The sequence below is a fragment of the Astatotilapia calliptera genome, chromosome 1 (assembly GCF_964374335.1).
Source record: "Astatotilapia calliptera chromosome 1, fAstCal68.1, whole genome shotgun sequence".
In the NCBI taxonomy this organism is placed as follows: domain Eukaryota; kingdom Metazoa; phylum Chordata; class Actinopteri; order Cichliformes; family Cichlidae; genus Astatotilapia; species Astatotilapia calliptera.
In genome coordinates, this window is record NC_137422.1 from 956,904 (window position 1) to 980,655 (window position 23,752).

Here is a 23,752-nt window from a genome sequence, read left to right on the forward strand (position 1 = left end):
GAAAAGAGAGGCGATTTTCCAGCTTCTTGCCTTCCCTATGGTGTGATCTAAGGTTGCAACCGACAACACAGCTGGTAGGAAGCATAGCTGAGACTTCCGTGTGCTTTGTTTGGCCTGGTGTCATGGCGGGAGGGGGCGTGGGCCGTGACATGACGCTCCTCCGCCCTATAGTAGACAGAGCGTGAGGGAGTTTAAGTTGGGTGATTAAAGTGGTTGGGTCCCATTTTGTTGTAGGCAAGAAACAAAACAAAACACACTTTTCTTTTCTGTTTTATTGAAACCACTTTACAGAAAGTCTAATTGTTTCCAATGAAGAAAGAAGTAGGTAGCTTTCCATGTGTAATTAGTGTGTTATTGCAGAAGAAGCTTAATGTGTACTTTGTAAAAACAATGAGAAAAAAAGCTGGCTGAAGAAGAAATGATAAATGTCCTTTTTTTCAAGCCTTCTCTGGCCGGCCGTTTGGCGTATGACATGTGGTGGAGGACTCTGCTGCAGAGCGCCCCTCACGAACTCAGTGCCACGGCCCTCGCTTGGGGGGCGGGGAGACGTGCACTGGCGTTTCCTTTTTGCTTTTTCCTGCTCCAGCCAAGTCCTCCGCCCGCTCTACATCTCTCTTATTACCCTTTATTACCTTACACTCATGCCTTTGCCTTTCACCACTTCAAAACTAAGCCTACTTCAATATTACCTTCATACGCTGGCTTTGCTTTTCGCCTTCCTCACGCTGTGTACTCACTCTTGCTAAGTACATGTGAACAGATTTTGAATAAAAAAACCCAAAACAAAACATACTTTTCTTTTCTGTTTTATTGAAAGCACTTTACAGAAAGTACAATTGTTTACAATGAACTGTACATGCAACACAGCAGTTTTATGAATATTCAACAAGAGCAAGTTACATTTGGCCCTGGTTTGACAACCACACTGGGGCACATATTCACCAAAACACAGCACACCTTGACAATCTTATCAAGCAGTGCTGTCTTCATCCTCACATGATATGAGTAATCGGATTGGCATTGTAGAAAAATGACACGCGAAGCTGTCAAACACTCTATTTAAAAACTATTAAAATAAGATATTTCTGCTGATGAATACACTGAGCTGGGTTATAGTGCTGTGGCTTATGTTGAAATCTGCTGTGCTGTAGGGGAACAGGCTGTGTTGTCTTGTTGTGTGCATGTTTGAGTTGTGTTTCTTTTGAGATGGTATATTTTTTTCTTAACAGAAACAGACTGTGTCCAGGGTGAGAAGGGTCAGCTGTGATCTGAGCTGCACGCCCCAGTGTCCTGGAGGTGTACAGGTCCTGCAGAGATGGGAGTTTGCAGCCAATCACCTTCTCAGCAGAGCGCACAACGCGCTGCAGTCTCTGTTTGTCCCTGATCAGTAGCGGTTTTTGATACGGGCGACACGGACGGTTGCCCGGGGCGGCATCGTGGTGGGGGGCGGCATCAGGGGCATCGGCAAAAAAAAAAAAAAATTGCTCGTACTCATGCTGCCCCGACATCAGCCGGCGCATATTGGGAATGGTACAGGCACTGATCGGCTTTCTATCGCCCATTTGCTGGGAGTAAGGGCGCCCTCCGTTTGCGAGGTGCGCCTGCTGCTTGCGGCACAGGGAGGAGAGGGCGGGGCGGCGGGGAGCAGCATCTAATAACCAACTCGCAAAATAAAACAAAATAAAGGCAAAACAACAAACACGAAAACACCAGACATTATGATACAGACTTATAATTTGCACCGATGTTTTTTCGAAATTCTATACACGAAAAGTGAGCGCGAGAGCCCTCGGTGCGCCTGCTCGCTGCTGAAGTCAAAGTAAACTTTATTGTCATCTCCGCTACATACAGTCCAGTATATAGAGAGACGAGACGACGAGGCTCCAGCTACAGCAGTGCAAGTAAACAAACAATAAATATAAGAAGAGTAAGGAAATAAATATAAAGGGTGGCCATTTATATGGATACACTGTAATAACATGGGAATGGTTGGTGATATTAAAGTCCTGTTTGTGGCACATTAGTATATGTGAGGGGGCAAACTCCTCAAGATGGGTGGTGACCACGGTGGCCATTTAGAAGTCGGCCATCTTGGATACAACTTTTGTTTTTTCAATAGGAAGAGGGCCATGTGACACATCAAACTTATTGGTAACGTCACAAGAACAACAATGGTGTGCTTGGTTTCACCGTAACTTTATTCTTTCATGAGTTATTTACAAGTTTCTGGCCACTTATAAGATGTGTTCAATGTGCTGCCCATTGTGTTGGATTGTCAATGCAACCCTCTTCTCCCACTCTTCACACACTGATAGCAACACCGCAGGAGAAATGCCAGCACAGGCATCCAGTATGTGTAGTTTCAGGTGCTGCACATCTCGTATCTTCACACCATAGACAATTGCCTTCAGATGACCCCAAAGATAAAAGTCTAAGGGGTCAGATCGGGAGACTTTGGGGGCCATTCAACTGGCCCACGATGACCAATCCACTTTCCAGGAAACTGTTCATCTACATCATCCTGTAGCAATTTCAAATATCCAGTGGCCTTGAGGTTTCCATTGATGAAGAATGGACCCACTATCGTTGTACCCCATATACCACACCAAACCATCACTTTTGTTGTTCCAACAGTCTTGGAGGGATCCATCCAATGAGGGTTAGTGTCAGACCAATAGCAGTGGTTTTGTTTGTTAACACCATTCACATAAAAGTTTGCCTCATCACTGAACAAAATCTTCTGCGTGACCTGAGGGTCCTTTTCCAGTTTTTGTTTTGCCCATTCTGCAAATTCTGTGGCCGATCTGGGTCATCCTCTGAGATGCTGCAGTAGCTGGAGTTTGTAAGGGTGCCATTTGTGAGTAGCTAATATCCGCCCAAGGGATGTTCCACTAATGCCACTCTCCAGTGACATGCGGCGAGTGCTACGCTGTGGGCTCTTGCTGAATGAAGCTAGGACAGCCACTGATGTTTCTTCATTAGTGACAGTTTTCTTGCGTCCACATTTTGGCAAATCCAACACTGAACCAGTTTCACGAAACTTAGCAAGCAGTTTGCTGACTGTAGCATGGGAGATGGGTGGTCTCGTAGGGTGTCTTGCATTGAAATCTGCTGTAATGACCCGGTTACTGCGTTCACCAGATATCAACACAATTTCGATCCGCTCCTCACATGTTAACCTCTTCGACATGTCAATGGCTGTGAACAAAGAGAAACTTGTAAATAACTCATGAAAGAATAAAGTTACGTTGAAACCAAGCACACCATTGTTGTTCTTGTGACATTACAGAGCGTTCTCACTCCCGAGGCGTAACATGTCGACGTTTTGTCACGTCCCGCGGCGTTCCTGAGGAACGCGAAAGGAGACCTTCGGCGTTCTTATGGTACGCGGCGGGTTATGGCTGGAATCCAGTGCAATGACGCTCCCGCGGTAGTAGACGTTCCAGCCCTGTATTCCAGCCCTAAACCTAACCTTATCCCTAGCCCTGACCATAACCTTATTCCTGACCTTAACCAGGACTTTAATGATGTTAAATAGCGTGTTTCTAAGCGATTTGAAGAAAAAGAGCGAACATGTGTAGGTTCAGTCCAGACGGTTCTCATATTTCCTCTTTTTCCGAGGTCGTCATTTAGGAACGTGGTGGGTAGCCGAAAACGTAATATGGTGACGATTTGTCACCTAGCGTAAAATGTTACGCTTTGGGAGTGAGAACGGGTTGGACATTACCAATAAGTTTGATGTGTCACATGACCCTCTTCCTATTGAAAAAACAAAAGTTGTATCCAAGATGGCCGACTTCTAAATGGCCACCATGGTCACCACCCATCTTGAGGAGTTTGCCCCTCATATATACTAATGTGCCACAAACAGGACTTTAATATCACCAACCATTCCCATGTTATTACGCTGTATCCATATAAATGGCCACCCTGTAGAAAAACCTGACTATATAACATTTTTGGTGGCATTGTGTATCCTTAGGGTAAAAAGAGACTCAGTTTTTTAAGAGTCATCTGAATGTTAAAATTTTTTTTTACATTTTCCTTTGTTATCCTAAATGTTTATGTAGGAAAATGAAAAATGAGATCATGAGATGGCTACAAATGAATAAAAAGCAAATAATATCCTCAGGAAATGAGCTGTGGGTTTATGGCCAGGGGATATTATCTTCTGTATATGTAAATTGGAATAAAGTCAGTTGAATTCAGTTTTATTTACAGAGCGTCAAATCTCAGCAACAATTGCCTCAAAAACCAGTGATGTCTCTGTAGCTGAAAACCAGAACTTATGGTTACAAAACACCTCTTTGTTTGGGAAAAAGTTTTTATATACCATCCTCAGGCTGCAGTGGAAGTCTTGTACAAGACTAACTTGCTCTGTTAATATGTCTGTATGTGTGTACTGACCTCCCTAACAGAACATGAACATTTGGGTGTTTTTGCACAAACTTAATGTTTAAAGGTGTTTGTTTCATTGTATTTGGTCCTAATAGGAACTTTTAGGTACCTTTTCATTTTTATGTTATGTTAATGATTAATTTAGAGTCTCATCAAAGCTCTCTATTGGTTTTAGCTTAGTACAGAGTCCTGGTGCTATTTGTTCCGTCTGTACACACACACACACCCTAAAGTTTAAAAATAAAACATAGGTAAACTTTAGCAAATATTCTTTCTTTCTTTAGTCTTTCTTTTTAAAGAAATATGTCTATTATATACAGTATCTGGGATATTTTTACATTTTCCAGTTTCTATTCCTGGAGGGTTTGTTCTGTCAGAGAACTTGTCTTTTGTATTTTATCAGGAGCACAGTACAAACAATGTTATTAGATCCTTTGAGGGCAGAGAGAAAAAAAAAAGCCTGTGTGTTGTGGCAATCCACTAGCCTACCTCCACTTCCTGAAAGCCCTTCCCAGATAATTGTCGCTGGGTGGGTGTGACCCTAAAGAATATCAAACAAAGACAAGAGTGGCTGATTGCTTGTCATATGGTGGGGGTGGTGGTGGTAAGGTGTGTGAGTGTGTTTGGGGATGGGGTGGGGGCAACGTAGGACTTTCCCATCTGTGTTCATATTCCACAGCAAACACAAGCAGTCAGCTGATGTGGAAAAGTTCCCTTACCTGTTCTATCTGGCTGTGAAAAGGTAAGCTTTTCTTTTACTGTGACCTTGAAATGTGACTAGCAAGCAAATTGTGTGTCTTCCTTTGAATATGAGTAATATTTCCAAGTTTTTGCTAGATATCTATTGTGTTTAAACTAGAACTGTGGGCAGGAGGAGATATTTGATCCAGGCTTTTCTGCAGTAAGTGATGTGGTTTGTAACGAATCGATTCTCTGTTCTCAGCAAGATCACAGTAAATCTGAGTTATGTGGTTTGCCTCCTTGAAATAAAAAAAATAAATAGCGGTAAGCTGTTTAAGAAGCTATATTTGTCTAAGGTCACTTAAAGGATCTGTATAGCATATCACATTTATAAAACCAGCATCTATGAAGAAGGGTAATGGCTTTGACTGTGAAATTATACTTTGACTAGAGGCAAATTTCCTAACCCTAATGTCACTTGAAACACTAAACAAACAGCTAACAGACCAAGCCTGAGCTAATGGGTGAACAAAGTCAGGTGATTTAAAAGTTTCATTTAGTTTTACTTTGACATTATTATACTCTTTTTACTTTTCTGCACATTTAATACATATTCTTACATTTTCTGTTAGTGCTGTGTTTATTAAAGATAAACTTTATAAATGTGTTAAAGTATTCAAAACTACTCTACGTTGATGACAAAACAGCACATTTAGAGATATGTGTTTGTAGCATGCAGGGTGAACATGTCATGCACACCGAATCAATTCTCAGTAGATTTCAGCTGAAGTATTTATAGAGGAAGTAACAACCGTAATGAAAACTATTGTCCCCTTATTGACTGGGGGTTATAATGCGAAGCCTCCTTAACAGTGTGCTAATATGGCTACAGGGAACTGTTGTAAAGATAAATGTGATGCAAGTGAATCTACAGTAGGTTCGTGGGCATTGACACAGTCAACAACGTTTTCTTTGTGAAAGGTTGATCTTCATAGGAGTATCCTGCCAAGGAAGGTCAATAGCCAAGCTTTATTTGCTTTACCTGAAAAACCCAGTAGGATATAACAGGTATGATGTTAGTTATCAACTCTCTCTGTTAAGCTGGGCTTTCTGCTGAGAGGTTTTGTGCAGGCTAACATTAAAAGAGGGTTGTGTTGCACAAAGTTTCAGCATCAGAATAAGCTGGCACTGAAGCTTTCTTAAAATGATCCCTGTGAATGCAGCCAACTCTAAACGGAGATGTTATGAAACACTGTTGAATGAAATGAAACCGTTTGGTGATGGCTTGAAATCAACTTTTCAGCTTCTACAGTAGAGAAGAGTAGATTACACAGTCCTTTTCAGAACTATCTTTGAAATTCACATTATTTTATTATGTGATTATCATCACTTTATTTGGACTTTATTAAAAAAGTGCTTTCAAATGTAATTATATGTTGCCAAGTTGCAAGTGAGGCACTCCTTGCCTGTTTCAGCACTCTTTCTTTCTGTGTTTAGAGAGGCCTTGTTGAAAAAGTGTGGGAGTGATCTCAGGGAAAGGATCAATAAGTCAATATTTGTTTTCTGAACAGATCTGTATGTAGACTTTAGTAACTGTAACATTTTACCATACTGCTGCCCATGTAAGGTAAAGGAAAGTGTGTGTGTGTGTGTGTGTGTGTGTGTGTGTGTATATATATATATATACACATACATACATAGTATATAGTACTACATGACTACTAATATCATGACCTTTGCCTCTCTTTTGTTTGTATAACCTTTTGGCTCCCTTAGGGAGGAGGGATGTTTGACACACTGTATGAATGCTTCTGGTCAGACAGTCTATGGTTGCCTGTGGGCCTAACATGGGCTGACCTGGAAGACAAAGAGGGCCGGGTCTATGCCAAAGCCTCCAATCTTTATGTGACTCTCCCCTATGCCTTAGCCTTTTTACTCATCAGATACCTGTTTGAAAGGTAAGCTCCAAATTGTGCACCTAAACCACCTAACCCTACTCCAGTAGAGGAGTGGGTGGTGGTGGGTTAACACTTCACTTACTTGCTTTTCATTAATCGTTCATCGTGAACCATCAACAGTGTTTGCTGGGAGTAAGCACAAATGTAACCAGTCTTCCTGGTTGTGACAGGTGATACTGTGGCTGGATATAGTTATTGCTACTATAGTTCATTTTGTGTTGCTATGGAAAAATTCAGCTTTAACTTGGAGTGTGGCTCTGATAGATTTGATCCCAGCACAACCATCCAGCACAATCGCTACTGCACACACACATAAAACAAAAAGAACAAAACAAACAAACAAAGCGCAGCCATGGCTACAGACAAAGTAACGGCCCAATATACCTGTTTTCCTTAAAATGTCATTTTCCATCATGTGCTGAATTTCATTTTGCTTATGTCTATGGTACTTCAGATGGATAGCAACACCACTTGCAGTTTCTGCTGGAATCAAGCAGAGAGTCTATCTGAAAGCTGAGGAAAATTCTATCTTGGAGTTCTACTACACTACTCAGTGTCGAAATCCTGCTCAGGTAAACCAAGTCACACACCTTTAGTCCTGACAATCAAAATGTTGTTGTTTACCTTTGGTATTGTTAGGTCTGAAAAAATAATTGTAATAATTGTAAAATAATCAGTTCTCGAGTATGTAGAGTGGGGAGCCGAGAAGGATTAGCATCTCTCCAGATGTCAATAAATACATATTATAATAATGCAACTTATTTTCCATTTTTGCTGTACTATATATGTGCTTTAGAAATTTCTAATTTGGATAGCCTTATATTCATGTCCCCTCCACATATCAGCATTGCTTCAGTTTCAGATCAGCTCAAACATGAGCTTATCGAAAGCCCAGTCATTCCTATAGTTGTGTATATATTGGGGGTAGTGAGTGGAAAACCATCAGTTCTCCATTTTACCAATACATATCGGATCTCCCTATCCCTTATATCAAATAAATATTCAAAACAGATCTGTTGTGATATTAAAATTGCTAAATCTCTACAGTGCCCAGATCTCTGTGATAATGAATAGGCATAGTAACAAAAACCTTGTTCTAGTTTTTTGTGTTCTTTATCTGACAAACGCGTCTGCTGTAGGAGGGCTGCACGAATCATTTCTTTCTTTACCTTAAACAGTATGTTGGACCTTTTTGTGGGCTGACTATTCTATTTACATTAAAGGAGAGGATATTAACAGTGTTTGCCATTTTTAAGATGGAACATTGTTGTCAAAATAAACATAACAATACCGCTTCTCCAAACTGCTCAGAACCACAGTTAACAAGATAACAATCAAACAGATAATAAGAAAATAAAACAGGATTTTCAGGTCTGTAAGACCTGATGTAATAAGTCAGGTGTGGGCTGACCCACACACTTCGGAGTGGGGCCCAGGATTAGAAGTCCTCCTCGCACAATTCTTCCACACTGCACATGAACCACTACTCCTTGCATCTCGATTAAGCCAAGGCAATAGTTCTAAATATTACACATTTGTCTTGTCTCATAACTCAGAAAGCGTGCAGTAATGGACCGAGTAGTGGGAGCGCTTTTCTCTTCATTCCCAACTTTAACCTTCGGTGATTTGTCACTTGAGTTTGGATTGTAGTTTTAATAGCTCCGTAACAGCATCCTGCATTGTTTGAATCTGCTCCTCCATGTCCAAAATATGATTATCTGCTTCCTTGAGTCTTGCGCTGGTTTTGCACACTTTGGCCTTAACTTCTTCAAACTGTTGCACATTTTCTTTTCCGATTCCCTAATTTCCATAAGTATCGCCTTAAAGTGATGAGTTAATATTGACGTTCTCCTCCATTTCATTCTTTTTTGCTAGCATTAGCCCCAGCACTAGCCAAAATGTCGCCATCTTCGTTAGCTTCACTTTCTTCAGTATACATTGCAGTCATAGTTATCACCCTTCTCTTGGTTTTCACCTTGCCGTGTTTGTCATTCACCATAGCCCCATCCTAGTTAGCTTTTTATCTTGTTAGTATTTCGAGCCAGAAGCAGTAGTTCTACGTAGCTACCTCCACTGTGCGACCTGGAAGTCCTTTCTCCAGCATATTTAACACTATACAGTCCCCACTACTGAGAGACTAGTTGTTGCAGATGGGGCTGGACTCCTGGTGTCCTCAATAGCGAACCTCACACAGTTTGTGAGGCTGAGAGACTGCACCTCAGAGACCGTGGTCAGCAGCATTGGTGACCTAAAAATGCTCTCTCAGTGCTCTCTCCTGTCCTTTTTGCCCTGTACATGGCTGACTTCAGCTACAACTCTGCAACATGTCACATGGAGAAGTTTTCTAATAACACAGCTATAGTTGGGCATATCATGGATGGACAGGAGGGAGAGTATAGGAGCTTGATTGGACTTTGTAAACTGACGTAAGGTAGACTTCCGCAGGGCTAGGCATTCTGCACTACCTGTATCAATTGGAATTTGTCAGTACCTACAGGTACCTGGGACTCTGTCTGGATACCACACTGGACTGGTTAGTGAACATAGATATACTCTACAAAAAAGGGCTGGCTGAGCTTCCTGAGGAAATTGGGGTTGTTTACCATCTGCAGCAAATTCTTGTTTATATTTTACCAGTCAGTCATCACCAGTGTCCTCTTCTGTGCGCTGGTGTCCTGGTGAGGCAGCATCCAAAAGAGAAAGAGAGATGCCAACAGACAAGCTGGACAAGTTGTGAAGAAAGCTGGCTCTTTACATTGGTGGCAGGGAAAAGGACCCTGAACAAGCTGCTGTCCATCATGGACAATGACCAACACTTAATCTTCAACAAGCAGAGAAGCTAGTTCATTGGCAGACTCTTGTCACTCTACAGACATGCTAAGGAAGTCCTTTGTTCCAAGGACTATACATCTAACAAAGCAGTCAGGCGCAGGGGTAAGGTGGACTAATGGGCCCCTTCACAACCTCGCCCATACACACTCAAGGACTGTTCATTTTTGCTGGTCGTACATTTCTGGTGGTTAGACTGTCATTGCACTACAGTTATTTACTTATTTCACTTATTTTGGGATAGTTCATCACTGCTCCACAGCTATTTACTGTATTTTAGTTAGGAGGCTAGGTTTGTACAGCTCTTGTACAAATGCTTGTCTTTTCTTTTTTGTAACTTGGTGTAGCCAGTTTGCTTTCTGTTAGTGTATTTGGTACAGTCGTCCCTCATTTGTCGCAGGAGTTACGTTCTAAAAATATTCCGCGATAGGTAAAATCTGCAAAGTAGCCAACTTTATTTTCTACAGCTATTATAGATGTTTTAAGGCTGTAAAACCCCTCACTACACACTTTATACACTTTTCTCAGACAGGCGTGAACATTTTCACACTTTTCTCTCTTGTTTAAACTCTCAAAGTTCAAACCTTAGTAGAAAAATAAGTCCAGTATTAAAGAATGAAACCAAAGGCACCCACAGGGGCCTCTGACAGTGCAAAATCCAGCCACAGGAGACACGGCACGAGATTGATTGATAATTGTCTACAGCCGATCAGGACGCAGAACACAATGCGAAACAGTGAGACCGTGAAAGGTGAACTGCGTTATAGCGAGGGACCGTATATGTGTTTGTGTTCAATAAAGTATCCCTCTACCTACCTACCAACCACCCCTCCCTCTTGATGCATGTTTTTGATGCAATCTCATGTTCCCGTAGAGAGTGGGAACATGAGACCAGACCGGATCTGAACCATGGACTTTCTTGCTGCAGTGTGTACCACTCCACCACTGTGCCACCTTCATTATGAACAAATGTCCAAATATAACATATTTGTTTTAAACTGTACTGGTTTGAGTCAGCGGACATGCACATTTTCCATAAGTGATGTACATTATTAACAGATTACCAAATCACGACAAATTACATCGATACATTTCTGGAGTTCTGCTGACTGCAAGCTACTGTTTCTCGCAGTGAAAGTCAAGGATGTCTCAAAGCTTGCGGATATATTTCTGCTCTTTAATTACCTTCAACAGCCTGAAGTGTGACTCCACACTTTCCAGCGTTTGTTTGCAAATGTGCCTGAGAGATTCCTGCAGTTTTGACAAAACTACATTATTTATGTATCTGAAACGAGCGGGCTAGAGATATACATTTAAGCACCTACACGATACACATATACAAACATGCATGTGTTTTTGTGTCTGTCTGCATGTGTATTTAATACCAGGTTGACATTGATGGGTTGTCTAAGAAAAGCAGTCTGTCCACGAGACAAGTGGAGCGCTGGTTTAGAAGAAGACGCAGACAGGACCGCCCTGGAGTTCTGAAGAAATTCACAGAGGCCAGGTTACTACGCTCTGCTTTTGTGAGTGTGTGTATTTGTGATTATTCTGATATTAACAGCAACTTTATTGTGTCCCAACAGCTGGCGATTTGTTTTCTACCTGTCTGCATTTATTGGAGGAATGGTAGCACTGCATGATGTAAGTAACATAACCATTTCAACATTTTTCCAACTCAAGGCAGTGATGGTTAAATGATTAAGTCTCTTTACTCATTAGGCTTTTGTCTGAACAGCTCTTTATAAGTTAACATTTCACCACTCTTCTTTATTTTGCATTACCTGTACAAATATAATACCTTTTTTTTCTGCAGAAAGAATGGCTTTATGATACTAGGGAAGTATGGACAGGTTTTCCCAAGCAGGTTTGTTGCATACTCTCCCACACCACATGCCATAATCATCAATCAATCATCAAGAGCAAAAACACAGAAAACCACAAAACCACTGAGGAAACATACGGAAAACACAGGCAAGGGCAATAACAAAAAAGAGTAAAAAACAAACTCAGAAAAAAAGAACTCAGAATTCTAACAATTATCCATCATCCAATGGGATGATGGATAATTGGATCCATCATCCAATGGGATGATGGATCCAATTATCCAATCATCCATCCCACACTACTTATAGATGTCCATCTAACATCCGGTTAGGTCCATAGATTTTTGGGCATCACACATTTTTGTAATTTCTCTTCTGTACACCACTACAGATGTGAAGTTCAGCAGACATTCAGACAAAGCAGACGATACATTTATTTATTTTTGCAATCAGTACAAACTGAAAAAACAGGGCTATACTTTGTGAAAGGATTGTAAACCTGCCATGTTTCTTGCCATGTGGGACTTTAATTACTAGTACTCAGATTTCCTTTTCTTTCAGTGTTTAACAGAAGCATCAACCTGTACTAGCATTTACGTGGAAAGCTGCAAATTGGTGTAAACAATAGATTCCTCTGCAGCTTATTTTTAGCCTTAAGGTCTAGGGGAAAAAACAGAACCTTATGGGACAAACCTTTTGTCTGTATAACTGATTATAATTTTGTCCCGTCTTCTTGAATCTGTCTCTTTGTCTCCCTGTCTGCAGACCATGCTAGAGTCTCAGTACTGGTATTATATCTTGGAAATGAGTTTCTATGGCTGTCTTCTCTTCAGTGTTGCTTTTGATGTCAAGAGGAAGGTAAGTAGTGGTTCTTAGAGACCACAAACTTCAATTAGGTTCATTCATCTGCTTTCTTTTTTTCTTTACATAATATGTAATGTATAATTTTAACCATTTCTAAATATGTGAAAGAGTATTAGTATTAAAAAAGGTAGTATTATTTTTTCGAAACTTCAGGCTAATATTAATATTTGAATCTCAACAATACAATACTCAACAAATGCAATTATACATACTGCTCAAGAAAATAAATGAAGACAGCAGACTCGTACTCGTATAGACTGGGTAATTTGTTGGAAAGGATGCTATATTGTTGAAACTGAAATTAAAATGATTAGCCTACAGACACCTGAATTCAAAAGCAGAGAATCAAATTGAAAAAGCGGCAGCGGCAGGCTCGTCCATTTCCCAACATTTAATTGCAGCAACTCAAAGTGGTGCTCAGTGTTCCTGCGTCTCTGGATCTTTGAGTTTGTTGTGGACTCGCGATTCTTTCTGCTGCATCTAAGAGATGACTTAAGTGCTAACTCTGTATAGTTTAGTTTTCTCTGTTGGGTCTGCGTTTATTTCTAGTTTCTGGTTTTTGTTATTCCTAATCTCATCCATGTGTCTTGCCATCAGCGTCTCCTTTGTAGTCAATCTTTTCTTGGTGTCACAAGTTCACTTTCTGTTTCCTGTTTTATTCTGATAATCTCTTGTCTTGTCTGCCTTACGCTCAGTTGTATTGTTACAGTTTTATATATTACACTTCTCTCTCTGCAGTGGGGCTATGAGTTGTGGTGAGAACTACTAGGAAAGGTTTTTGTGTGTCTGTGTGTGAGGTTAAGCACAAGCAATGTCCAAATGTCCACAAATTTAAATCAGTGTATAAAGATGTGGTTTTTATGCAGTACAGGGATGAGGGCAGCATTAAGCTACAAGAGGTCTTTTCAACATAGATATTTCTCGTGTGGTAAATTATCATTGTTATATAATGTATTACATATACTCAGGAAGCAGCTGCTCAGCTACATGACTGAACTATAAATATCTGAAGAGGGTGGGAGTACATAAGTGTTATTTCTTCCCACTCCTCTTCAAACACCTGTTTCACTAGAAGACAGACCTAACCAGAAGACTTCACCCATACCTGGGTATCACTCAGCTCCTCCATGAGGTGCAACCTGGCAGTGTTGGATAAACTGAAACATAATGCCTCAAAGGTGTTCTATTGGACTTAGGTCAGGCAAGCATGGGAGCCAGTCAGTGGTATCAATTCCTCGATCCTTCAGGCACTGTCTGCATACTCTCACCATTTGAGGCCAGGCATTGTCATGCACAAGGAGGAACCCAGGGCCTACTGCACCATGACTTAGTTCAGGAGGTATGGGAGGTTTGGAAGTTTGGTGGTTTGATCGATGGCTGCTCCAGTCTGCCAAGCCAAGTATACTTGGGCAAGATACTAACCCTAGGTTGCTCTCCGATGCATCCACATGAGTATGAATGTGTGTGAATGTTAGATAGAAAGCACTTCTGTGGAGAAATAAAGCATAGAAAAAAGTGCTTGTATAAATAGGTGTCAATTGATAAATGAGGCAAGTTGCATGAAACATTTTGTGTGCTCAGACAGAGTAGTAAAGTGCTATATAAGAACTAGTCCATTTACCGTTTAGCCTGTAGAGGTCTGTTTGTCTCTCCATGGATATTCCTCCCCACACGATCGCTGATCCACCAGCAAACCAGTCATACTGAACGATGTTACAGGTAGCTCAGGTAGTGTTCTCCACTGCTTCTCCAGACCCATTCATGTCTGTCACATGAACCTGCTCTAATCTGTGAAAAACACTGGGCACCAGTGCAGGACCTTCCAATTCTTGTATTGTATGGTGAATGCCAATCGAGCACCATGGTGCTGGGCAGTGAGCACAGGGCCTTCAGGCCACCCTCATGAAGTTTGGTTCTGATTGTCTGGTCAGAGACACACACAAGTGGCCTGCTGGGGGTCATTTTGTTGGACTCTGGCAATGCTCTTCATGCTCCCTGCACAAAAGAGCAGATACTGGACCTCCTGATGGTTGAAGACCTTCTACCAGGGCTCCTAGAGTAACAGCCTATCTCCTAGTATCTCCTCTCTTGAGACTTTGCTAGGAGATACAGCAAACCTTCTGCCAATGGTACATATTGATGAGCCATCCTGGATGAGTTGAAATATCTGTGCAACCTCTGTAGGGTCCAGGTATTGCATCATGCTACCAGTAGTGATACTTATCCTAGCCAAAAGGAAGTAGCAGTGAAAAAACAATCCGAACAGATGTGGAGGGAAAAATGTCAGTAGCCTCCACTTGTAATACCATTGCTACTTTAACTGATCAGTCATAGCAACATGGCAAAGAAAACAGTCCAAGCATCTATTCAATCTAATTTTATTACCTTTAAGACTCGGTGCTTGGTCCCTTTCTTTCCAGTACACACTATAGCCCTTCTGAAGACATATGAGTTGTCTTATCAATGCTACCTGTTGTAGAGAAAGATAAAAAAACAAAACAAAATAAAACATGTTTAACCTATTGTGATCAGGCATGTGAAGAAGTTTCCCTTTCTTTCTAATACATGAAACCTCCTGACAGGGTTTTAATAGTTTTGCAATTTTCATTAGTTTTTATTTTTATTTAGTTTTGACTTCAGATTTTCAAATTTATATCAGTTTTAATTAGTTTTTACCATTTGTTTGCTAGTTTAGTTTTTTTTTTTTTTTTTTTTAGTTGTTTGCAACATTTAAGTGTAACAAAATCCCAGTTTCATCATATCAGTCATGCTCTTCTGCTCATCCTTGGGTATGTTGCTATTCCAGCTGCCATACCCTGCACCCTGGACAGGTCGCAGGGCTAACACGCAGAGACAGACAACTCACATTCCCACCTATGGGGAACCTCTGGGTTCTTAAAAAAAAAAAAAAGGCCAGATGAACAACCATTGATAGCAGGCAACTATAAAAGATAAATCTTGGCCCCAATGAGACTATTAACTTTTGCAGCACCAGGTGTTCGTAATTTTGGTTCAAGTGAATTGCTAAACTTTTTGAAGGCAACTGACTCACACAGTTATGTAGATGTCCCCGTCTCAATAAACATATTCATCAACGCTTCCTCTCGCTTGTGATGTTCCTGCAAATTGACCAACCAGCAGCCATCGGCTCGCTGTTGCAACCACTGCATTAATGTTTTTTGTGGAGTTGTCTCGGGATGCATCACGCTGCCTTGCCCGGGGTTAGCTTCTGTTTCTGGGGATGAGGGTTGAGTGTGCTCCCTTACCTTCTCAAGGTAAGCTAGGTTAGCCTTCTTGTGCAAGCTTTTTTTTTTTTATTTTTTTTTTTATTAATTAATTAATTAATGAATGAATTTTTATTGTATATATGTGTGAGCTTTTCAAGTGCACTTTAAGGTTTGTGGGATTTTTTCCCCTTTAGAAATGTCCCTCATAATTTGTCTCTTTCCACTACAAGACACTTGCTTTATCCAAAACACAGTCATATTCAAAGTAATCCCAAATTGGATTCGACTAACGTGCTGCCACCTGCTGGCATAATGTGACACAGCAAGAAAAAACCCTGAAAACTACACTTCATTTTCACCCTTGACTATTGTAGGACACGCACACATCAATGAAAACTAAACACATTTTCGCTATAAATTTAGTTAATTTTAGTTAGTTTTGTGAACACTCATTACAGTTTTAGTTGGTTTTCATTTTTTTGCAAAGTCTTGTTTTTATTTTTATTTCCGATAACGAAAATGATTCGTTCTAGTTGTTATTTCGTTAGTTTTCGTTAACGATAATAACCTTGCCTCCTGTTAATTAGATTCTGTTGGAGTGTACAAAGATAACTATTAGAATGCAGGAAATGGGGAAAAAGTTCTTCCTGTCTTTTATGGTATTTTTTATATTTCAAATCAAATCAAAATCAAATCAAATCACTTTTATTGTCACATCACATGTGCAGGTACATTGGTACAGCACATGTGAGTGAAATTCTTGTGTGCGAGCTTCACAAGCAACAGAGTTGTGCAAAATACAATAATGTAAACAAGCAAAATACAAGAATGGCTACATCTGAAACTAATAAATATATGTACATATTTAATGGTATTATTATAATTGATGCATTCTGAAACTTGTTCCACTATTATGAAAAGTGTAAATAACGTTAGAAATGTTTATTTATTTATTTATTTTAACTTGGCAGAGTCAGCGCTGTTTTCTGCGTCATGACTTTCTGTATTTCTCTCTCTCTCTCTTTGCTTTTCTTGTCCTTCTGTCATTTAACAACATGTACCTTTTTTTAATATGCAAACATGATTTGTGATGAAACAGTACTCCCTGTGTTGATTGGAGTTTTCTTTGTGTGTTTTTGTGTGTTTCTTATCTCCATCAGGACTTTAAGGAGCAAATCATCCACCACTTGGCCACTCTGGTCCTCTTATCCTTTTCCTGGTGTGCCAACTACATCCGTGTAGGAACACTGGTTATGCTTATCCATGATGCTTCCGATGTTTTCCTAGAGGTCAGTCTCGGCCACATGTTTGGTGGCCACATGAAGGTATAGATTAACCTTTAGTAACTGGACACTGCTTACAGTTCAAAATAAATCCACCTGGTATTGCAGGTAAATGAAAATAGTTGTGACACAAAAGGAATCTTAGCTCAAAAACGAGCAGCATGGGTAAAAATGAGACCTCACCTAAGCAGTAACGTATTCTGAACAATGACCACATGGTGATATTTTTCAAAAATACACTTTTTGAAGTTTTCTCTTGTGAATTGTCAGAAAGCAGATAAAACATGCAAAGTGCCAATACCTGTTTCTGTTACTTTGTGGTGTGCCACATATTAAAGAAAAGAAAATATTTGAGATCTAGAATATGATGGAAGTGTTTCTACTTCACTGAACCCTTTTCACTCTCCACCAGTCGTGGGAGATGGCTGACCTGGTTCTGCCAGAGGTTTCTTCCTGTGAAAAGGGAGTTTTTCCTTCGCTGTCACCAAGTGCCTTCTCATGCGGGTCAACTGATTGTTGGGACTTACTGGGTCTTTATCCTACATAAAACCTGCTGTGTGTATATGTGTGTTGTTAATTAATGGTAAAACTCATTTTTCTTTTAGTCTGCCAAATTATTCAACTATGCCAAATGGGAGAAAACCTGCAAAACTCTCTTTGTTTTGTTTGCCATAGTGTTCATGGTAACACGACTGATCATCTTTCCATTTTGGTAAGCCGATAAATAAGACTTAAGTTGTGTGTTTTTTTCTTCAAATTAAGTCTAAAGTAACCAGTGAACTAAGTTTATTGGTCTTTGTTCATTCATACTCAAGCAGATTTCCTATACATGTATTACATTTAGTATGTAACAGATTTTTACATTTTTGATATGCTTGTGTTTCAGGCTGATCCACTGTACTTGGGTCTACCCTGTTCTCTATTACCCTGCCTTCTTTGGTTACTACTTCTTCAACACAATGCTGGTGGTCCTGCTTTGTCTGCACATTTTCTGGGCCTACCTCATTCTACGCATGATCAGGAAATTTATGTTTGGCACAGTAAGTCTGCTGTGACAGTATTTATCCACGTCTCTCTTTACACCCCACACTCCTAAAGAACACCCACAGGATACTCAGAGGGCCATAAAATACATGTGGACTGGGTGGGCAAACTCGAACGTCCTTGAGATGATAAAGAGCTGGCCCAGTGTTCCCCAACCAGAATTAAAACATGTACCCTGCGTTCAAAGTTTGACTAATGAACAAACTCTGCGATGTTGCAGAGGCATGTCAACCAAGACAGCCCTACAACATCCAGAGCCTTCAAGAACTCAGGTAAAGGCCAGACCATCAAGTAGGTTTTAAGTACCTTACTGACCTAGTTTCCCAGTGATGTAAGAAAGCTAATAAAACATGCAATTTTCAATGAAATACTCCAAACATACCACAAACATGTTTCAAAAGGTTAGTTAGTAACTCAAACCAACACGCCTAGCAAAAATGGATCTTTTAAATAGCAGGTATGTGGTTCTTTGCATCCTATAAATGCAGATCACTCTTACGTGGTAACTTTAAAATGCATCATTTCGTCCAAATATGTCACTACGTTGTTAAAAAACCTGCATTGTGATGAGCAAAATGTTAATATCCAGGCTTCAAAATGCTCAACAAAGCTTTGTGTTTTACATTGAAAGGAAGCCAAACTGCTACCCAGAGTTCTCTGCTGCATCTCAGATTTCAAATCTGCTTTCAAGTAGACATTTTGTCCTCTTTGGCGGCTTTTTTCTAAATACAGTCTCCTTTTCTGTTGATTTTCCCATCATGTTTTTCATTCTGTATTTTTACTGTAATCATTTCATTCAGCTAACCAAAGATGAAAGAAGTGACAATGAAGAGGAAGATGGGGACGAAAGCAGCTCAACACAGGATGAAGTTGAACAAAGGCACAAGCCTGCCGGATCACTGGTGGCTGATAAGAAGTATGACAAGAACGGAGGGTCTAGATCCTTATCTCCACCAGAGAACATCTGCTGGTCAAAGACTGTGTGCTGACTCGTATTCACGACTCTGAGTACAGGAGAATAATCCTGAAATAGACTTTGTGTTTTGCTTATCAAAAAAGTCCAGCGAGCCAAACATATCACATATACATGCATTAAGTAACACAGCCCAACTGTTGCCCTCCACAGACAAGAAAGCTACACTTAAACATTGTTTTCAGATTTTGAAACTCAAAAAGCTCTGACTATGCAACAGAATTCGAGTTTGAAACATGCCTCATGTGAGCAAAACAGACTCTTACACAGAGCACCTCTGCAAAATCGTGCTGTAAATGTGTTTAAAGCTATTTTAAAACAAAAAATCTGGAGAATATCAGGAGAATCAAGTTCCACAATTTTACCTTTCTTACATGCAGAATACATTAGAAATAGCCGAATAAAAACCAGTTTAGGATAGTGTTAAGACAGCATATCGAATGCAGGAGGCACAACAAAAACAGAAATCAGGGAAGAAGCAGGGAGCTGAAAAATTGAAGATTCAGAGCTGTATTTATGTCTGAAAACAACTTCAACACGAACACATGACCAGGTTTAGATGTTTTCAGATTTAAGTTAATTATTTTCCCTTCTTAAATGTATCTATTACAATCCAGTTTTCTATTAGACTTTGCAATACCTGCTTTGGTCAACCACACAAAGATTGCATTATAACAAAAAAGTTTTAAAATGATTCCCATATTCAACTTTTTTTTATTGTACTGGTACTGTGTTTTTAGAAAGCATGAATAGAATGCTGATAATGAGCACATTTGTATCACATTTTTTCTTTTCTACCAAAATGAAACCTGTTTGTTTCCATTCCAAAGTGAAAAAAAAGAAAACAACCAAACAAACTACTCCCACTAACACTTGGAATGATGCTTAAACTTGGGTTGATAACTGCAGTAACTGTCACTGACCAAATCAACTTTGACAACTGTCAACTTCGAATCCTAGCATGTTAGGTATTCATTCAAAACACAGAGAAATCCCACAGTCACCTGATTATGGTCATAACAACATTTTAGTGTAAGTTTACAAGATGAGCTGTAGGGAAAAAGTAGCATCCTTGTTGCCTCTATCAGCTTTTCAGATGTCATGGTCTTCCTGGAAACATAAGCAGCAAGTTCACTGTCTGAAAGAGGCAAGTTACAGAAAAGCAGATGAGTTTTGAAGCATGTGTGCATTAGTAACTCAGGGGAACTGAAATAGTTTGTTTGGGACTGATGTTTTACTTCTTTAATTTTATTTGTCGTCTGTCTTTTTTTTTTAACATCTGGTTCTTATTCAGCGTGACAGTAAGACAACAATGCCACCATGAGGCCAAAGAGAAGCATCGTGCTACTTGTTGCTGTTTCTCCAGTGACTAAAAAAAATAAAAAGTGTTATAGGTTTTAGACAGCAAAATGAAAAAGCTTTTTTTTTTATTTATATGGTCAAAACCCAGTTGTGAGGAATTGTCATTGTCACATTTGTCACAATTTCACCCCAAACCAGAATTTGTCCATAAACTGTTGTGTTCGTTTTCTTTTCTTAAAGGAAGTACATCTTTTAAAAGATGGAATTCGCTTCAGCAGTTGAAATTATAACTTACAATGTGCTGGACCTTGATGTGAACCAGCAGTCTGCTCCACAAAAAGGATGACCCTTAAAGCAGGCGATACAGTTTTATACTACAACAAAAACAAGTATTGATACGTCCTGTACTTCATTCTCCTCTTCCTCTGCCCATCAAGTTTGTTTTGTGCTGTAGCTCATATCGCTGTCACTTCTGTACCCTGGACTGTTTTTTGACATTTGTTGACTATAGTATTCATAGTGTTCTGTATTGTTCAAGAGAGCATCAGCAAACTTGTTAAATTAAATTTCTGGACATTGAAGATTACCTGGCTGATCAGCTGCATATCAGTGTTACTGTATAATGTCAGGAGCCAATGGGCTTTCCAAGTGCAAAAGAAAAAAATCTGATAAAGTTTACTCTTACATTATCCACATTGTGTAAGAGAATTATTATTATTATTTTATTGTCACTGTTTTTCATTTCAAAACTATTTAATTCTATATATTCTATATAATTCTAGGACACATTTCATTTACCTGATCTCACACATATACAGTGTTTTTAAAAGCTCTTTTCCTAACTTTCTCACACATGCAGTAATACTTGCAAAGCAATGGGGTAAATAAGGGTTTTAAGTATCCTTGGGCGAGATATTTAAATCTATTGCAGGAGCCGGGGATCATTTCTGCAACCTGTGGCTCAGTTGACCCACTCAGGTGGCACAATGAGTTTCTGAAAAAAACATTACTTGATTTGAAAAATCTCATTCAGAATGAAAATAAAATGATGAGTTTCTGCCTTTAAGTTCATTAATACTTTTTCAGGGAAATTGCTCTGACTCCAACTCTGAGTTCAGCTAACAGCAAATCCTACTAGACTTTGCCCTTTTTGGGGGTGGAGGGTGTTAAAAACAACTTCCTGCTCTATTTGTTTTGTCAAATCTGGATGATCTCTAATTTCCTGCTTTCAAATTCAGATAAAACTGGGTTATTGTAGCTTTCAGTTTGGATTTGTGAGACTGACACCATCTCTACTTTCACAGTTTTTCCCCATTGTTTGACAGGCCACTGTACTGTCTGTAGTAAGTGTAACACAAAACAAAAAAAGGCTTACAGTAGTCATTATGATGACTGGAGAAGAAATGGTCATAGTATTTTACATTAAGCACATCAGTGTTCAACTGGTGATGGGTTGTGTGTGTCATTTGAAAACAAAATACCATTTTGAGAAGAAATTACATTCTCCAAAAGTTGGTTCTGTTCATCTGGACGTAGCGTTTTCAGTGGGAGAAACATTTCATCATCATCAGGTGACGTCTTCAGTCTCAGCTGACTGCAGGTTTCACCCTTATAAACAGCACATTTGCATAATGACTGAAACCAGCGAATGAAGGAACAATGGGCTGAGAGGTCAGTTCCTTATTCATAATTATGCAAATTCTCATGACCACTGATCAAAGCCCACTGATCAATGGCCATGAGTCCCACTCACAGAGAGCTGGGGAATGGCTGCAATCACAGCAGTGTAAGATGGTGACAGATGTACCCTTAGGCCCCTCCTCCATTCAGAGATGGTCTTTCCCTTTTCACGTAAATGGCCTCCTTGACTCCGCCCTCAAACCAGCGTTCCTCCCTGTCCAGGATGTTACATCCTCATCATTGAAAGAGTGTCCACTGGCCTGTAGGTGTAAATAGACTGCAGGTGACTCTTCTGTGTTGTAGCCAGAGGTTGTTTGGTTTCCCCGACGTATAAATCCTGGCAGTCCTCCTGCACTGAACAGCGTACACCATGTTACTCTGTTTGTGTCGGGGGACCCGATCCTTGGGGTGCACCAGTTTTTGGTGCAGCGTGTTTTGGGGTTTAAAAGCCACAGAGACCTGGTGTTTAGAAAAAATGTGTCTCAGCTGCTCCGATAGTCCTGACATATACAGGATCACTACAGGTTTTCACTTGGGCGGCGGTTGTCCTTCTCTCCTGGATCAGCTGGAGCTTTCTTCAGGTGCCTTCCCAGCTTTGACAAAAGTCCAGCTGGGATAACCACAGTTACTCAGGGCCTTCCTGATGTTCTTCTGCCTCCCTGGCTGCTGTGTCAGTAGGGATGGTGTTCGCTCTGTGTTGTAGCGTCCTGATGACGCCCAGTTTGTGCTCCAGTGGATGATGAGAGTCAAACCTTAGATACTGATTCGTATCCGTAGGTTTCCTGTACACATCAGCTTTTAGATGTCCCCCATTACTGATGGAAATCTCACAGTCTAAGAAGGCTAACCTGCCTCTTTTCATATCCTCCCTGGTGAATTTGATGTGTCGGTCCACCGAGTTAATGTGATCCGTGAATTGTGGTATGAGATTTGATTTTCACCCCGGTGTCATCCACATACCTGAACCAATGGCTTGGTGTTGTTCCAGGGGAGGATAGCAAAGCCCTCTTTTCCACTTCCTCCATGTACAAATTGGCCACGATGGGTGAAACTGGGGAGCCCACGGCACACCCATGTTTCTGCCTGTAGAACTGACCCTTGTATGTGAAGTAGGTGGAATGAAGACACAGTTCAAACACACTTGGTCGGTGCTGAGAGCGGTCCTGTTGCTGAGGTTGGTGTCATCCTGTAATCTCTTACGAACTACCTCCAACACTTCCGTGACTGGGATGCAAGTGAAGAGAGATGTAACGTCGTACGAGACCATGGTTTCATCTGCCTCCATAATGACATCTCTCACCTTCCCAACAAAATCCAGGGTGTTCTGGATGTGGTGCTCAGAGTTGCCCACCAGCGGGTTGTGTCACGGTCCTGGGTCTTATGACCCAGTGTTTTGAGTTTCAGTTCTTTTGATGCTGTTAGTGTATGTTCTAGCTTATTATGTTTCCTATGTGCATCTGTTTATCAGTTCCCCCTTGTATTGTCATACCCAGTGAAGTCTCCCTTGCCCTTCGCTTCGTGTGTTTCTTATCTATGTGTCTTATGCTGTCAGGTCTGCGTTTCATTAGATTTCCTGTTTTATTTTGAAGGGTTCCTGTGTCCCTAGGTTCGATGTTGTTAATGTTACGCTCCCCTTGTCACGTCGTTATGTTCATGTGTGTCAGCTGTTTCCCCATGTGTTCCCACT

General features: G+C 40.4%; 1 protein-coding gene across 2 annotated transcripts; it reads left to right on the forward strand.

Annotated features, from left to right (window-relative positions):
• Positions 1-4,992: 4,992 nt before the first annotated feature.
• On the forward strand, positions 4,993-21,074 carry cers3a (ceramide synthase 3a). 2 transcript variants are annotated; one of them, XM_080294251.1, is made up of 12 exons: positions 5,111-5,140; positions 6,061-6,147; positions 6,856-7,037; positions 7,492-7,609; positions 11,255-11,373; positions 11,453-11,510; positions 11,683-11,733; positions 12,458-12,550; positions 16,944-17,072; positions 17,672-17,778; positions 17,953-18,106; positions 18,911-21,074. In XM_080294251.1, the coding sequence occupies exons 3-12, from the start codon at positions 6,865-6,867 to the stop codon at positions 19,097-19,099; spliced, it is 1,191 nt and encodes a 396-aa protein (XP_080150377.1). In that variant the 5' UTR covers positions 5,111-5,140; positions 6,061-6,147; positions 6,856-6,864; the 3' UTR covers positions 19,100-21,074. The 2 variants fall into 2 exon arrangements, with proteins under 2 accessions (XP_026038953.1, XP_080150377.1); XM_026183168.2 differs by lacking the exon at positions 6,061-6,147 and having other exon boundaries at positions 4,993-5,140.
• Positions 21,075-23,752: the final 2,678 nt, after the last annotated feature.

What these genes read in the sequence shown, in the direction of transcription:
- cers3a (XM_026183168.2), top strand. Translation starts at nt 6,865, where the DNA reads ATGTTTGACACACTGTATGAATGCTTCTGGTCAGACAGTCTATGGTTG. An exon ending in GAATGGTAGCACTGCATGAT is followed by an intron (nt 11,511 to 11,682) that starts GTAAGTAACATA and finishes TTTTTTCTGCAG; the next exon opens with AAAGAATGGCTTTATGATAC. An exon ending in GGACAGGTTTTCCCAAGCAG is followed by an intron (nt 11,734 to 12,457) that starts GTTTGTTGCATA and finishes CCCTGTCTGCAG; the next exon opens with ACCATGCTAGAGTCTCAGTA.